Source organism: Clarias gariepinus, chromosome 5 (assembly GCF_024256425.1).
Source record: "Clarias gariepinus isolate MV-2021 ecotype Netherlands chromosome 5, CGAR_prim_01v2, whole genome shotgun sequence".
NCBI lineage: Eukaryota > Metazoa > Chordata > Actinopteri > Siluriformes > Clariidae > Clarias > Clarias gariepinus.
The window spans coordinates 22,863,215-22,880,804 of NC_071104.1; the positions used below are offsets into that span (position 1 = coordinate 22,863,215).

Sequence of the window (17,590 nt, forward strand, 5' to 3'; positions counted from 1 at the left end):
AAGACAAGCAGGAAGCTTACTGTGGGCAACAGAGACAGAACTTTTAAAGAAGTGACATATTGCATGTTTAGTCCTTGTGGATAGACAGCAAGCCATCATGAAAAATTGTGGATATGGGCTTTGCACATGCTAAGAGGGCTAGTTACGGTTAATGTACAGAAAATTAGAGACTACAGGCTTTTAAACCAGTGTTTTAGCTCCCACTGTGCATTGTTCAATTTTAACTCACATGACTCTAATAACACAGTAAGCATAGTCTGCATTCTATCATTGTTGAAAGTGGACAGAATTTGGTAAAAAAAAAAAAAAAGCATGGTAAGAAAATTTGCAACATTGTAGTGACTTTTGATTAAAATGACCCATTTATATTCACAAAATTATCAGGTTTCACTTTGAGGTTCAGTGAAAAGCATTGTTGTAATCAATCAGACATTCCTGAGAGCAGATTAAAAGGTTTTTTTATGTGTTATAGTTATCGCAGCCAAGTATTTATTTGATCTGCCTACTTCAGACCACAAACAAATGGATCACATATCAAAATAAAAGGTTGTGCAGGGGACTGTTTGTGCCTTTTGTAGCTTGTTGACAGTCAAAGTGGGCTGGTCTTCAGCATGCTGACACAAGTTTGGGTTTTGTAATGCATCCGTTAGGAATTCCTATCAGAAAAACGGGTTTGAGAATTTTTTTTCTGCTGTGGCTCATCCATCATCACTCAAATTATTAATGTCTGCTGGAATCATTAATTTTTTTTCGGTCTGCTTAGTTATTTTAGTTCTACACTTCTGATCGTTGAACATGTGTGGGCAAAACCTAGTTCATGAAAGATCTCTTAAAATTCGGGCTTGGGCTAAAACCACAGACTCCCCTTTGTGTGTCGCATGAGCAACATCTAAGCAGATGGGCTTCTTTGTAAATATACTTGTTACTATGTGAGTTGCTATGTAATAAGTTCGCAAAGGTCTAAAGTACAAAGGCCAGCACAAGGAGGCAGAATAGTGCTTCACACACACCCAAATGTGAAATGAGCTCTCCTTAAGCTCTCTTATGTTTTGGTGTGTGAATGAGAGTGCAGTTGGAGGGGGAATGATGGAGAAGCTCTTTTCCTGCTCTGGGATGAAAGCGCCACACAGGATGTGGGAGAGAGGGGAAAGACAACAGTGTGTTCTTTTATGTCCCTGTCTTGCCTTCTAAACTGTAACAGTATTCCATTTGACATTCATTACCAGTTCGTAACTGGTTATAACCAGGATTGTTAGCTATAACCACAAGTGTTATTGCGCATGGGAGAGTGAAATGTAGAACTTTACAAGTCTGAAAGACAAATCTCTTTGGGCACTATTACAACAGTCATATTCTCTTACTGAGGTTTAGTGGAAGCCAGGGGTGTTAATAATTCATGGCTTACTTCCTGTCCATCATGAAGTGCTGAAATATCATGAAACTTATGCAAAAAACGTGGTTGGCTTGAAATACAGCAGGGCAGCCACATGGAGTCTAGAGGCAGAAAAAAACACTCTCATGGTGACTCCACAGTCTGTGAAACATGCAGAGGGCTCTGGCACTTGCTCTCTCTCATCCTGTACGTACAGTACTGTGCTCACAGGAGAGCTAATAATACCCTCCCGTGGCCGGCTCAGCACGCAGAAAAGTGCCTGCCAGTGGTTTCGGCTGCTTTGCTCTTGACACTCTATGGTTTTGGCTGCCGTTCATATTCTGATGGAGCATTGGGTTCAGCTTGTTCAACTACCTCCTGGCTTGGGCAAGAACAGCTCACATGGCAAAACAAAAGGGTATAAATACCACCCAAACCTTCCTGCCGCAGCCCTAGCGCCTGCACTCTGCGGAAAATCGCTGAAGGCACGAGAAAGCCACTGCAAAAAAAGGGTTCTCACGGTATATTAATGACTCCAGAGCGAATGTGGAGGATTGTGGGATAACAGAGCCACAGCGCCTGGCTGGCCAGCTGAGTTCAAAAGGTCAGGAAGCGTGCTGGTCTAGAGTGAAGACTTCGTCCTGTGTCATGTTCAGTTCTGTAAAGGAATGCAGGTGAACTGACAGTCAACAAGGATCTGCTTTGCCAAAATGCAATTAGCCGAATATGGCACATTCTAACCAGAGAGTTGTGGTTCTGGAAAAAAAAAAAAAAACGCTAATTTAATGTCTGCACACTAAATGATTTTAGATCAGTGAGGTTGCAGGATTTAAATTAAATAAGTTTGGGCCAAGTTGCACCCATGAACTCTTTTGACACCTAGTGATTATGCAAACACATTTCTTACTCTGACTTGATTTTGATAAAACTTTAAGTTTTTTTATTAAATCATTTGTAAAACATCTGAGCTGCTTTTTGGGGAAAAAAAAAACTATGAAATGTTTGAGTTCTGCCAGCAAGTCCAATGTGTGATAGTTAACATTGTTATATTAACCTCAGCAGTTCACTGATGCACATCAACTATATGGCCAACATCTGTAAATGATTATCATTTAGACACTGTTCTCCATCTTTTAGCATCTTTCTCTAACATGCTCATATGGTTCTATTTTTGGGTAATGGATAAATGCATTTCCTATGGAAATATTACTTTTGCCACATAAGATTGGAGGCACAGACTACAGTCAGAATTTATTTTCCTTGGCAGGAATCTTAACTGTAACACGTTAGTAAAAACACACATGATTTTAGAGGAAAGAAATTCATAATGCCATTTAACACTCCAAATAAGACACGCCACTGCAAACAGGGTGGGGTGGACAAAATAAGTAACGCCATATAAAATAACAATTTAAAAAAATAACATCATGAGGCAACTAAAGATGCATAGCACTCAAATAACTGGTGTTCAAATTACGTCAAAATGCCCCTGCAATGTGTCAGAAGGAACAGTGCCAAAAGTCAATACGAGGTAAGTCAAACAGAAACACGCTGCAACATAATGGAACAGTGGCTATAACTGTAACTGAAGCTTAATGAAATGTTGTAGATGCTTTACAGAATAGTATAAGTAAACACAATGAAAATGCAACATAAGTAATTACTGTAGGATTGAATCAGCACTTTGTCGAAACAATTAAAGAGCGACTACATGTGGTAAGCTTCACAAAACTGAGATTTATGACCAAGCTGCCATGCGGAAACTGCTGGTATCCAAGGCCCACACACAAACACATAACTTGGTGTAAGCAGCACAAAACCTGGACCCCTGAGCAATGGAAAAATGGAATATGGTCTGATGAGTTGACTTTCACCAATTTTCCTACTTTCAGATGTGTTTACATTTCAAGTAAACCAAATCCACAATGTTTGTTGCTAACTGCTTAACATGTTGGGCAATTCATCATTTTATGGATGTCCATCTTTTGGAACACATTAGCTCAAGTAATTTCTCAGCCTGGTTGTATGTTGGCTCAGAGTGATGCAATTTATAGGACCAGGTGCAGTTTATTAGTTTTATGATGATGGCGTATACTAAGGAAATTCCCAAATGTTGTAGACGCGATACAAGATAGATGAAAAACTTAATTCTGCAGTAATTAGCAATGTTTAGCAATGTAATTATATATTTTCAAAAAAAAAAAAAAACAAACAAACATATATACGTATATATAGATACAGTGGAACCTTGGATTACTAGCATAATTTGTTCCGGAAGCGGGCTCGTATTCGAAAACACTCGTAAACCAAATTTAATTTTCCAGTAAGAAATAATGGAACCTTAAATTATTCTTTACACAGCCCAAAAAAATTAATACATTAAAATAATTAACACAAAATATTAAGTAAAAATAAAACAAATTAACCATCACTTTACCTTATCCCGCCAGATAAGTGTTTCTGTTTGTGCACGCAGGCGCTCTGTGTGTGTGTGTGTGTGTGTGTATGTGTAAATCTAAAGTAAGCTCCCCTCTCCCCCTTCTCGTCTTATGCAATTACCCTTCCCCTACTCTTTTCAATCACACGTGCATGCACACAACGGAAACACTGGTTTATCGGAAAAATAAAACAAATTAACCAGCACTTTACCTTTGAAAATAATCGTGACAGAAAAGTGTTTGTGTGTGTGTGTGTGTCTGTGAAGGCAAAAGTAGAAAGAATCTGTATGTCTGTGTGTGTGTGGCACGGTGGCCAATGACGCGCGCACACACAGCAGACAAAGAGCAGGCTAAGCCTTGAGAAGCAAGAGAAAATAAATTTTTAACCTCTATAATGAGACTTGCTTTTGCTTTATTTATCACGTGCGCTGTTCACACACGCATACAGACACAAAATAAAATATGTTTTACGCGCACACACGTGGTCACAGTGTTCTAGTAAACAGTACACGCATACATGGATGTTGATTACGCCAGTAAGAGACACAAACTAAGACCCAGCAGGGGAGACGATTACCCACAATTCCGCAGCACAAAAGAGAGAAAAAATGTTGGTTCAGTTGTGATCATGTGACACTCGGCGTCAAAACAAGAAGCGTATGCGTGATACATGATAATCGATACTCGGTACTCATAAACCAAGACTTGTTCGTTTTCCAAGTCAAAATTTATTAAAAATCTTTGCTCGTCTTGTGAAACACTCGCAAACCATGTTGATCGCAATCCGAGGTTTCACTGTATATAAAGAGAGAAAGAGAATGATTCCAAAACTTTGCTAATTGATGCAGGATTAAATTTTCCAATGACCAGATCAGCACATTGAACCACCCTTATTGTATGTTTTGGGAAAGACTTTAAAGCAGTGGTTTTCAACTCGGTTTCTGGAGGACCACCTGCCCTGCACATTTTAGTGTGTTTTTTTTCTGCTCTGTCACACCCGCCTTTAATTCAGAAAAGGCTGTTATTTACCAGATTAATCAAATCAGGTGTGGGAGTCAGGGCAGCGAGTCCTCTGAGACCGCAATTGAAAATGAATGTTGTAAAGCACTTCCTTGATTTCTAAAAGAATTCAAGGGGTTTCTTCCTAAAAGAAAAACAAGTAAAGCTGTAGGTAATGAAAGCAATGAGTGATCCCCGGTCCTTATAAAGTACTTATGTATACTTAAGCCTCAAAAATTCCCAGATCCCAATCTGATTGCGCACCATGAAATGCACTGGTCAAACAAGTCCGCTCCATGGAAGACCCACACTGCAACCTACAGCACCTGCTAGACACCTCAACAGACCTCCAGAGGCACTGCAGAGCCACACCCTGAAGGCAGAGTAGCCCTGATGGCACAAGAGCAACTCTAGGTAACTCAAAGCAACTCAAAACTAGGTGCTTTTAATGTTAATGGTTTTAATGTTATGGCTGATGTTGTTAGTCTCTGTCCACCTCCAAGGATTGTTTAAATGACTTCATACTGTGTCATCATTTGCAACTGATTCAAATGAATTGCAATTAATGTGGCACTGTTGCAACACCCTCTTATTCATTCTACCCAACACAAATGGAGACATCCTGTATGTCTGTAAATCCAGCACAATTCAGGAAGTTAAACTACATTTCCGCTGTAAGTAAAAGTGGACAAAAAAGTGGAGTTTTTTTTTTTCTTATTTAATGACGGTTTGAACACACAAAATAATATTGAAAATTTAGGTTTTTGTTGCCTTTTAAATCTAGTAGATATGGTCTTAAAATTGGTTGGTGGGAAATAAAAAGAAATTGGTGTCAATGAGTTTTTCATCTCATTTATTATCAGTTACCACATTACCCTGGTCAGAGTTAGTGGTAGATCTGGAGCATATTTCATCAACACTAGGCCGGCGTCAGGGACACACCCTGAATGAGACGCCAGTCCATCACATATATATATATATTTTTTTCATTATCATAATTTCTCTCAACACCCACAAATTAGAATAAAACAAGACAGCTTATCTAGAAAACTCTTCCCAGATGTGCAATTGCTGAACAGACAATCATTCTTCTATAAATGTTGAAATGATAATGTAAGCAAAACTAAACTTATGGCCATTAATTAATTTAGTAATTGAACTTTAGTAACTGTTTTATCCTGGTCCAGGTTACTGGGAATCCAGAGTCATCGTGGACACACCGGCCATAAAGAAGAAATACACAGTTGATTTGGATGTTGATTCACAAACATATTCATGCCCAGGGCTGCATATATAGAGTAGGCAGTTTATCTTCTGGCATGTTTTTGGGAGGTGAGAGGAAATGGTGGAGAGGAGATAGTCACAAGGGACTAGGGGCTCATTCTGTATTCCCAAAGCAGAATTACATTCTGGATATGATGGCAGTTAATCACAGGAAAAATAGATTTTAGTAAATGTGATGAAAACTGAACACCTAGCAGAAAACCAATAATATATTCTCAGAATCTTCTTCTTAATACATACTGTATATTTTAACAATATTTTTTTATGTAGTGAAATTTTTATGTAGATTTCTAGTACATAATCAGACTGTAGGTACATTTAAGCATAAAGCTTGAAGATTTATTATATGATGTTCCTAGGTAAATGATAGAGAAGCAACAGGTGTATCATTTCAAAGAGACATGATTACTACAGTTCAGAGTATAGCAAAACCCAAGCTATGAAATACAATAATAAACTGAGGGTTACTCACTGAGAGTTACGGATGTTAATAAAATACTACGACCCATTAAAAGCAGTGTTTAAAAAGCATAATAAAGACCTCATCTACTGCAATTATACACTCTGAAAAAGAGTAATGCACTGTGCCATTCTAGCTCTCTGGAATGCTACTCTCAAATGTACCCTTTTTAATATCCTTAGAGTTTATTTTTAATCTAGAAAGCTGGGTGTAACCTTGATGGTAGAACTTCTTGTCACCTGCAAGTCAAGAGTATGTCTTTTGTGTACCTAAAAGCTAAGTAAATACGAAATATCAGTGGTTAGTTAAATCATTAAAAAGTTGCACTACACTTCGGTTACTATGTAAGAAAGGTACAAAAGATTGTCTCTTGCTTGGCCCCATCCTAGGGTGAAGGAAAGGTACAGTTTGGTGCTTTTCTGAATGTTAAATGTCCACTGGGTTGTAAAGTGCCTGGCGCGCGAGACAGTTCTTGAGTGCGCTACTATCTGATTGGTTGAGTCTCCGCACGGCACCGCGGCTGCTTTACCCTCCCACCATTTATATAGCAATCCGCGCACTTTATCGACTTCCTGCACCGAGGAGGCTATTAGAAACGTGCGCTCATGGCAGCTAATGATTATCGCGGTTACCTGCGGAACCATATGGACATGGAGCACGGGGGCTCGCGCTTCCAGCCGCCGACCCAGAGCGCCCACAGGCCGCTGATTTTCGGCACGCTGGCCGTGATGGGGCTGCTGCAGGTCGCGTCCAGTGTCACCATTTTGCTGCACTTGACCGGTTATCTCCGCGAGGTGAGCCACGCGATAGCACGCTTTCCCCATACACGCTGGCACGAGCCTGGTCGTGACGCGCACGAGATCCGTGCGACTCTGTTGACCTTGAAGTTTGCGTGTGTGTGTGTGTGTGTGTGTTTGTTTTTACGGACTTTTAGTAAAGTTTGTGCACGACCTGTGCTGTATGTAGGTCGTGTTGTAGTTTACATTGCAGCGCGCTTTCGTTTTTACCTGCGTGTCCGCTGTAAATCGCAGCGAGTGACTCTGTGCAGAACTGGAAATGGCGGTTGGGGCTTATCTCAGCCTGTGTGTGTGTGTGTGTGTGTGTCGTTTAGACGCCCTGTTTTTTGAAGATCATCTTCAAGGCAACGTGTTCGCGCCGTTTAAGTTCTCCGAAAAGAACCGTTGAGAACGCTCGGCTCCGCAGCATGTCGCCTCACTGGTTTGCGTTTTGGCACGCGCACAACAGCACGAGCTTGATTTTCCGACTCGATAATCGCGCTTGGCGGAGTTTCTCAGTGCGCGAGCTCACAACACTGAGCTGTTCAAAGGCTTCGCGCGAGTTGCACGCAATCTGCTGTGCTTTCACCCTGCTAAAGGATGCTCGTGTAGGATAGAGGAAGGGTTGGGAAATCATTTCTCAGAAAACGATTTGCTCCGGTGTTTTGTACATTCTTTACATTTTGTACGTTTGGTTTGTAAATTGAGAGACAAATGGAGAGAGTTTTGATGATGTTTAAACAGTCCTTTAAACCAAAGGACTTGTGCATGGACAAAAGAAGTCCTAAAGTCCTTTGTATGCGTTAAGCTTTTCATCCTAGAACAGAAAGCAGGACTTGTAAAGAAAACATGATGAAGATCTCCAGCTCTCATTTGCTTATTTAGGGGTTTCACATTAAACTCCTCTTTAGTTTTACTATACACACACGCACATAAACACAGATGGGGCTATCACAACATTGTATAAATCTAAATCAAGGACAGATTCCATTGTTTGTGTTTTTTCACTGTGAGCAAGTCTTTGCCATGAATATTACAGTAGTGTATAAGTGTGTGTGAGCGGGAGAGAGAGAGAGGATTTTTATGTCCTGGAGGAGATCCTAAGTAACAGACACAAGATGAATTTCAGTTGTACTTGGCACAAAGTTCAGATTGGCTTTGGAAAACGGATGCACAGGAAACTTCAGATGAATAAAATCTCTGATTTTTTGTTTTTTTATGGAGAGTATTTGTAGGTATCCTAAAAACTGGGAAAGTCCAGTCCTGTGTGTGACACAAGAAGGTGTTAAATTGAATTATTTACATCATAACAAATACCGACCTGCACACAGCACCGAATTCTTTGACAAATTGCAGTTTCACCTGCATGGATCTCAGAATGAGTCATGAACGATACACCATGGAATGAGTATACACACCTGTGTACAGAGCGTGCTTTGGCTCGCATATTTTTAATCACAGCAATTAAAATCAGCCCTGTTGATAGAATTATTTTGTAGTTGCTTGTTTTTACCTTTTCAGAGTAGACCTATGCATTCATTAGTTTATTTATTTTTTTATAAACAATCTTAAGTTCAATCAGTGCATGCCTTCATCCTCTTTCAGTAAACATTTACACATCTGTCCCAAGTTTACTGTGAACAAAATTAGTTTTTACAAGTTCATACAAATAACAAAGTATGCAACTCCCCTGTATTGAACCATTTTATTAGAACTTTTATAAGCACGTGATTGAATACAGATGCAGAACTGAGTCATGTTTGTTATTTTTCAGGTTGACCTTTCTTCAGCTCAGCCTATAGAGGTGAGTGTCTGCGTTTTGAGATTTTACTGATGTTTTACTCATTACACCACACAGGAGTTATTTCTCATGCAAAAATTTGTTTTATCTTCGTTTGGTGCGACGCAACTTTGCTGTTAAGTTCAGTTCAAATCTGTTTAGTTGCTAAAATGAGTAATTTCCATGAAGTACTAGTGTTCTTAACTTCCAAGTAAACTCAAAATAGTCATATCATAGTGTTTGGCTTCGTAGAACTAACGCTCCTGTTTTGTTGATGATATCCAAGATATTCTCGCTGTTCTGGTACAGCCTTAGAGCCACTGTTTTCTCATAATTTGTTTAAAGCAGAAGATAAACATTGAGCTACATACCGCAGCTGCTGTAAAACATTTCCTTAACTGTGGTGGTTGGGGCTGCCTGTGTAAAGGTCAAGCCAGAGAGCTTGGGCCTGCTGTCTATCAGGTTAACCGCTCTGAGGAGTTAACACGCATGTCATCAGCCTCATCACACAGATTTATAATGGGGGGCATGTTTACATAACCTGGGGTTAGTTTACATAGAGAAAATATGAGGTACATGTCAGTACTTCTCTTCTTGCTGTTTCTTCTTGCTCCTTCTCTGGATCTGATGTGAAATGCTTTGCATGTGGCTTTGGTAATGGCCTCATAATTACTAACACTAATCACCAGCATAACAGGGCAGGTGCAGCATGGGGTCACATTGCAAACATGTAAAAAAAGTTTTTATTTTGCAGCTAGGATTTATGACACTCTCAATATAACTTGATAGATTTTGGCCCTTAACAGGGCTGACTCAAACCACCCACACTGCCTGGGAATAGGAGTATTATCTCATTATGTTTATAAGCATTTGAGCAGTGAGTTCTTTTCACTATGAACTGTCAGCTTAAGAGTTTGCATAGCTCAGACATTTCTTCTAGAAAAAAACTAAAAAGCCAGCATTAAATTCCATGATGAATCTTATTCTGTTTTTTATTTCTCAAGTGCGGTCCGAGGTTGTATATACTGGCCTCCGCTTTGTTTGTGGTCTGCCCATACTCTCATGGTTGTAGCTGAACGGCATCCAGAACGCTGCACAGAAAACAGTAAATCAAAGCTTTCAATCATAGTTGCAGTTGTTGTGATTACTGATAACTGTGATATTTAAAAACAATGTGAACAACATGATATTATATTTTAGAAACCTTTGACATGTTGTACTCTTCTGCAGTGGAATAGGGTGTTTGAGCTCAGCAGAGGGGAGCGGTTGTGAATGGCTGATGTTTGGTGGTTAGCTGTTGATTTCGATCTGAATTTCATTCACTGGCACTTCAGTTCCTTAACAGCAGAATTGGCAACTGTAATTATACAATGTAATAAGGCATCATTTCAAAGCTTTTTAACCACTTTTAACACACTGTAATTATAAAATGTAATAAGGAATAATTTCAAGCTTTTTTAACCACTTTTAACACATTTTAAGTGTTACATTTATTAAAATCCAGATAATTCCTAGCCAGGTCAGTTTCACTGCAGTACCATGCACTCCTGATAGGTTTCACTAGAAACACTCAATACATCAGAACATAACATGTAATTAATTAATGTATTATTTAAATTACATTGTATTAAATTTTATTTTATTAAATTTGAAATTTTGATTGTCTCTACTTTTCCTTCAGAGAAGGCAAATTTCAGTACAAATTAAGTCAATCTAAAAGTACATGTTCTACACACTACTTTCTGGTTAATATAATTACTCTGGAACTTTGTTTATTTTTCATAAATGATACCATAAAACCGGTACAGCATATGCAGAAATATATTTCAATAATACTGTATACATTTTAAATAAAAGGGTATACTTAAATTGCAGCTCCTGTGAAAATCTATTTTAGCAGTACAGTACATCAGGCTATATTAGACATATTTTAAATCTTCCATGTAATATCTGATACTTATCACTTAACCAGTATCATAAAAAAATTGCTTTCTGTATTGTAAAAACATTTAGATAGATATTTGTAGAGTTGTATGCTATTCACATATGAAATAAAAACTAAATGTAATGTTTAGGGATCAAGACCAGTAAAGTCACCTTTAGTTTGATCTTTGTGTCATTCATGGAGGGGTGCTTGTGAAATACCTCTGAAAGCATGTGAGAAAGCTAAAAAAACAACAGTTATTTAATATAATCGATATTGATGCTCTATATCTAGCAAACTTTTTTTTAAATTTAGCCTTAAATGCATCTTCCCTAAATTACAATACAGAGAAAGGTATTTCCTTTTTTTGTTGAGATGGATTTACAATCTTGTTCATCTGATTATTAGTCTAATTTTTGGGGAGGGCATGTGACTTAAATCTTGGCTGCAATCCATGTCGCATTCCTTAGTTAAACACCCATGAAAGTTTGTAAAGTTACAGGAATGTGCCATCTTTATCTCACCTGAGTCACAAAAGAAGCATGGTTCCCAGTCCTGAGAAAGAAAATCACAGAAAACCTGTTTAGTCAGAACTTACGTATATTAAATAAGCCTGGAGCAAAAAAAAAAAAAAAGAAATGCAAAACTAGAGCATTTCTAGCAGTATAAACCTAAGTCCAGTTACTGTAGTTGGATTCTGTAGCTTCTTTAGTTGCTTTGTCTGATTAGGCAGAAACCATAGTATTTTGTTACATTATGTTACATAAAGATAAGTATTGTTGCATGCAGCAAACAAGATTTCTTTTATCCGTCCCTGTCATCTCATGCTTAAGAAATTAATCCTTGTGGAAAATTTCAACATTGTGTCCATGTTGGTGAGTGAAGGCTTAGTATTAGCTGTCTTCCATAGCAAACATTAACTGCACACTCTGCATTTTCACGCATGTTTTTGGTGCCGCTTAAATTTAGATTTTTTTTTTTTTTCATCATAACAAGAGACATCATAACATAGGTCTGAGCCAGCCTAATTAATATGCAGTGTTGCAGAAAATGATTGGAAATCAATCACGAGCCAAATGCAGACCACATACTCTTATTTTCATCACAAACAACACTTGCTGCTTTATCTAAAGTGCCATTTTTCCTATTAACTTTGTTTATTGTAAACATTTTTCTAGATTTAGGTTTCCCTAAATTCATTAGTCTTATGCAATTAAATATTCCACTATGTCAACTTTTTATCTTGATAATATTTAAATCTTGGTTGTAGGTGCAGAAATCAGTGAAGTGAGTGAAATCGAGAGATATTAGAAAGACTGTTTAGTACAATAAAAATAACATACTTTATTAATTTATAAGTCCAAGACTAGCTACCATTTTATGAGCATGCAGTCTTTTTGGCAATCCTGCGTAAAAAGCCAGTGCAATACGGTTCTTACCATGTGTGCCAACAACTATTCTACATTAGTACCACAACAAGAGGGCTTTAAGTTTTCCAACAATAATCCCAGTTAAAATTCTCATTTATGTTTGCCATGATTAAACCCATTGCATGGATTATCCAAATATAATGGAAATATAATGTCTCCGCCGCCACGCAGGTGTGTTCAGTGAGGAAGTTCTGCTGGAGTTTTAAGAATGGTTAATACATGAATATTTGTTTCGTAATTGTTAACAATTAGTTTTATCTTTTGATGTGTTATGTGTCTTAATTAAGTTTCTAATATTTATTCACCTGCTCATAAAAGGAGTTAATATCAGAAGACAGGGTTCAGGTTAAATTTTCCAAGTTCCTCTAAAGGTTCCATACCGTCTTATTCTTTTCTTCTTTAGGAAGTTCATTCTGAACCCATAATTGCTGATGCATACAGAGACATCAAGAGAAGAGACAGATCCAGAAAAAAAGATCAAACACCAGTAGCTCACCTTTCTGTCAAGACCCCCATGGACTTTGCAAGCAGTAAGCAAATGCCACTATGTAAGTTAGATATAAACATTTATTGTATCTATTTTCAGTTTTAACTCATCCTTAAATTGAATTTGCAGCTGACACCAACATCGTGACCACTATCCATTGGAACCAATTTCATGGCACCCTGACCAAAGTCAAATACCACGACGGACGATTCGTGATGGAGGAGCATGGATGGTATTACGTGTATGCCAAGACCTGTTTCCGATATGCCCCTGATCACGCCACAAAGAAACAGGATGTTAGCAATGTCCAACTGATTCAGTATATTTTTCATGAGAGTCACACCCAGTCTCAACTCAAACCTGTGCTGTTGTCAAAAAGCGGAGGCACGTTTAATTGGAGTGATCCGAACTACAACATGTACTGTGTGCAGCAAGGAAGAAGTGTCCGATTGGGACCGAGTGATGGCCTTTTCGTCAATGTGTCCAATTCTTGGCTGTTGGATCCAGAGCCAGAGGGGACTTACTTTGGTGTCTTTAAAATAAGCACCTGACTTTTTGTTTCCTTTTGCTACTGAACTGGTTTATGCACAATTTACAATCTGATGAACAATTTCAACCTGACCAAGAACCACTGAGCACTTATATTTTAGATCACTGACTTCTGACTTTTTTTAAATATTGATTTATATTGTACATCATTAAGGGCACATCAGACTTCTAACTGTTAATTTTGTTATAAAAGTTTTGTCATGTTAAAAATAGCTGCCAAAGTAAGTTAAAACAGCATTTGTATTTCATTATGGACTTCACTTGCTCTAGACACGTTTGTTTAAACCTTGTAGTAACAAACCAGATGAAAATCTGTTTGTGAATGTTCAATATAGGAGCACACTTCTGGATATCTGCCACCAGAAGGTAGTTGCAAAGTCAAGGAATGGTTGTTGGATCCATTAAATGGTCAGCACTAGGTGGTCGTGCAAAGAAATAATGGTTTTTAGACTTTTCTGTATGCTTATCATCAACTTTTCAAGAGATAAAGTTTGTGTAACAAGCAGATAAAAACCACACATAGTTCTAGTTCTCTCAGATCTCTGATTTTAGAAATGCTTTTTAAAACCTTAATCTTACTATTTGTTACTTAGCAAGCTGAAGTCCTTGAACAGATTTGGCACTGATTTTGAAACACCCAATGTAATGTTGAAAAAATAACAAAAAAAGACTGTTGGATGTCTGCATCATGCAGGCTTTGTTTATCAATCGGATTTTGTGAGTTATGCAACATTTCTTTAAACAAAGCAAAACAAAATCAAAGATAGCTGGACTGTCTTTTAGTCATTGTGAGAGCTGAAAAGATTGACATGAATACAGTGAACCAAACTGTGTTTGGTACATGCTAATTTAAAGAGTTATTTTTCATTTTATCCTTAATGGAGGAAATGAGAAAATGCACTAAATGTATTTATTTATTTTTTATGATGAAAAGATGGGCATTTGTAAAATGTTCTGTCTTATTCTAAGGCTCTTGTACAGTGTGTATGTCTGCCTAAGCTCCATTCTTTCCACAGGTTTTGGATGACACACATTGACTGTAGGTCAGTTGTAGATGCGCTTTTATTGCAAATGGGGGAAGCACAGGGCTCCTTTTAAACCTTATTTCGAGTGGTTTCTCATTAAAGAAACTTTTGTATTTATGTATCTTATATTTGACAATTCTGTGCACAAATTCTCATTCAAAGCAGCATTTATTGCTGTTCAACATACAATTTAAATGTCAACTTAAAATTTTAAAGATTTCTCATATCATCAAATGTTTTGTTTAATAGTATTGTTTATTTATATCATTTTAACTAATAAAAATGTACAACTTTTTACAAATATGCCTAAAATGCTGCATTTCTGGTTTTGCTTCAAGTTAAAAGTTAATTTCCAGGTATTGGTTGTCCAGCTTGTTCTATGGGCATTAGTGGCTCAGCCGGAGTCTTTTCACCTGCCATGTGGAAGGGTCGGCTTCACATCCCAGCCATTACCCTGCACTAAGCCTCTGGGGTTATTGGGGACACTTTGTGATTGTCCTAAGCCCGGATAAAAATAGAATGGTCGTATCAGGAAGGGCTTCAAAGAATAAAACCTGTGTGTCAAAATGTGTGAATTCAATTAATGTGGCAACCCCAATGAAGGCACCTGAAAAATCAATAACAGTTGCTTAGCTTGTTTTGTTCAGTAGTACAGTCTTGGACTAAATGGCATAAATATAGTGAGTCCTTCAGTAGGTCAGGATAGTTCATATTTTAACATATAATAACATTTAAAATCTAACTCCATTTTACCTCATTTTAGAGAAATGTTGATGTCACTAGTGAAATGTTGGGATAAGTGTATTAATGTACCAAGGGATTATATATAGAAAGAGAGAGAGTTCTGTTCTGGCTATGTTATTCTGCACAATCAAAAGTCCTGTTTTGACTTGAATGGCCCTCATAAAAGGCATGTGTCATATTGGTAATAAAACCCAGCTGTTTAAAGCTAATAAACACTGATTAACCATCCTAAGTACATCCATCCATGAAGACAATTGATGCATTCCACATTTCTCTGCTGGATTTCAATCACGAGAGGCGAACTGTTTGCCAGAATGTGCCCAGAAATGGGGTGAGTGGGGGCATTGACTGAAATAAAGCCATGTTTTATAACCAAACGGTGCTTTTGTCAGCAGAACACGGAGCATTGATACATTATACGATTAGTGAACGTTTTATGGGTTTCTGTGGTGGGGTGAAAATGGCTTTAAGGTAGGATTTATGATGCAGCTGTGAGCTTGTTATGCACATTAAGGTTACTTAGAAGTTTGCACGCTCACACTCCTTTGCTGACTAAGTATAGGTTTTTTTTTCTTCTGTGCCACATTTTAGAAAGAACTCTAACTGAAAGCTGTCCGTTGAGACTTGAGCAGAAAATTAATTAAATAATGGCCTCTGTACTGACCTTAGCTTGTGTGCCCAGTCTTCAGGACCTTGGACAGCACAGTTCCTATCTGCGTAATCCATCAAGGCTAAGCCCTAAGATTGGTTAAAACATTCAAGAGTTATCACTTGATTGGTTTTGTTTATTTTCCCTTGTGGTTACAGGCTGATACGTTTTTTTGTAAATAGTAGTAAAGTCAGGGGCCCGGAAGCATGAGTAGTAACTCCCAAATGACAATTAAATTTTATTTTAGATAATAGTCTTTAAAGGTCTTCTGTGCAATAAAATGTATGACCAAAAGTATGTAGAAACCTAACTAATCACACTAGTATGTGCTTGTTGATCCCATTAAAAATGTAGCCGCCTTTCTCCCTGCCACTTTGCTCTATAATAATAATTTCCTCACATTAACAGGATTTTAGTCACTGTGGGGTTTTGTGCCCAATTAGCCACTTCAGTATTTGTGAGATCAGTGAGTGCAGTAAGTGTTCTAGTTCATCTGGGTGGTATTCAGTGGGGTTGAGGTCAGTGTGTGCAGGCCACTTGAGTTCTTCAACCACTTGGCAAACCATGTCTTTATGAAGCTCACTTTGAGCAGATGTGGATTGACCATGATGAAACAGTTCTAAACCTTTTAGTTCCACACTTTTACATATTGACATTTTGTCAATGTATTAAAGTAAATTAAGTTTGTAAATTCTACTTAAGTTTGTACTTAATTCTATACTTTTAGTTTAATAAACTTTAGTTCAGTTCAACATAAATATATATATATATTTTGCCATTATTATTTTTTTTTCAACTTACATATTTTATTTGAATGGAAGTTCTGCCCCTAATTTAAAGCATTTTATACATTAATTATTTGTTTAGTGCAGTGAAGAAAAAATATAATTATATAACATACAAAGACATTAAAAACATTGTGATAACAGTTGGAGAAGACCCACATATGGATGTGATCATCACGTGTCCACACACTTTGGGCCATATGAGGTTTTAGCAGTGGTTATTATAATCGGGGGAAAAAAACTGTACTAATATACTGTAGTAACTGACCCAGTCCTTCTTTTGGCATGTAATATGTAATCAAGTTATATTCAAGAAGAAAATGACAATTTGCATTTTTGTACATTACTTGTAAAATTGTACGCATGGTTTGGGCACCACAAGCACATAATATAATTATATTAACATAATGTTTTGTTTATTTTAAGTAAAGTTAACATCACAATTTTTTTATTTACCTATTTCTCTTGTAATGTATAAATGTGCCTAATACAAAAGTCTGGATACACTGCTAACACAAAGTAACACCCCATTTGACATCTACCACATTTCATAGCCAGAAAGGACTTTTTAAGAAAGCTTTACCCACTATTTCATGCAAAACATTTAACTCATTAAGAAATATTCTTGCAAAGAATAATTGGTAAACCTTTGTTAGACTTTTGTTTTTTTCTTACATTAAAATATTTGGATTTGTAGTATAAAAAAGTAAAAAAGTTTTTATATACAGTATCTCACTATTGTTTATTGTTTATTATTGTTTAAACCTTTAAACTCGGGATGTGAAGATGGGTTCAGACATGTTTTCCTCCTTCTTGTAGATAATTTTTTTTTGTTAGTTTTTTACTAATAACTCAAGTAAAAAGCCAATATGATTCCTAATACCTTCC

The 17,590-nt window shown here is 37.3% G+C and overlaps 1 protein-coding gene across 1 annotated transcript; it reads left to right on the top strand.

Moving 5' to 3' along the window:
- The first annotated feature begins 7,132 nt into the window (after window positions 1-7,132).
- tnfsf11 (TNF superfamily member 11) lies at window positions 7,133-14,823 on the top strand. The gene is made up of 4 exons (XM_053497182.1): window positions 7,133-7,347; window positions 9,104-9,133; window positions 12,867-12,993; window positions 13,080-14,823. The coding sequence occupies exons 1-4, from the start codon at window positions 7,159-7,161 to the stop codon at window positions 13,499-13,501; spliced, it is 768 nt and encodes a 255-aa protein (XP_053353157.1). The 5' UTR covers window positions 7,133-7,158; the 3' UTR covers window positions 13,502-14,823.
- The last annotated feature ends 2,767 nt before the right edge of the window (window positions 14,824-17,590 follow it).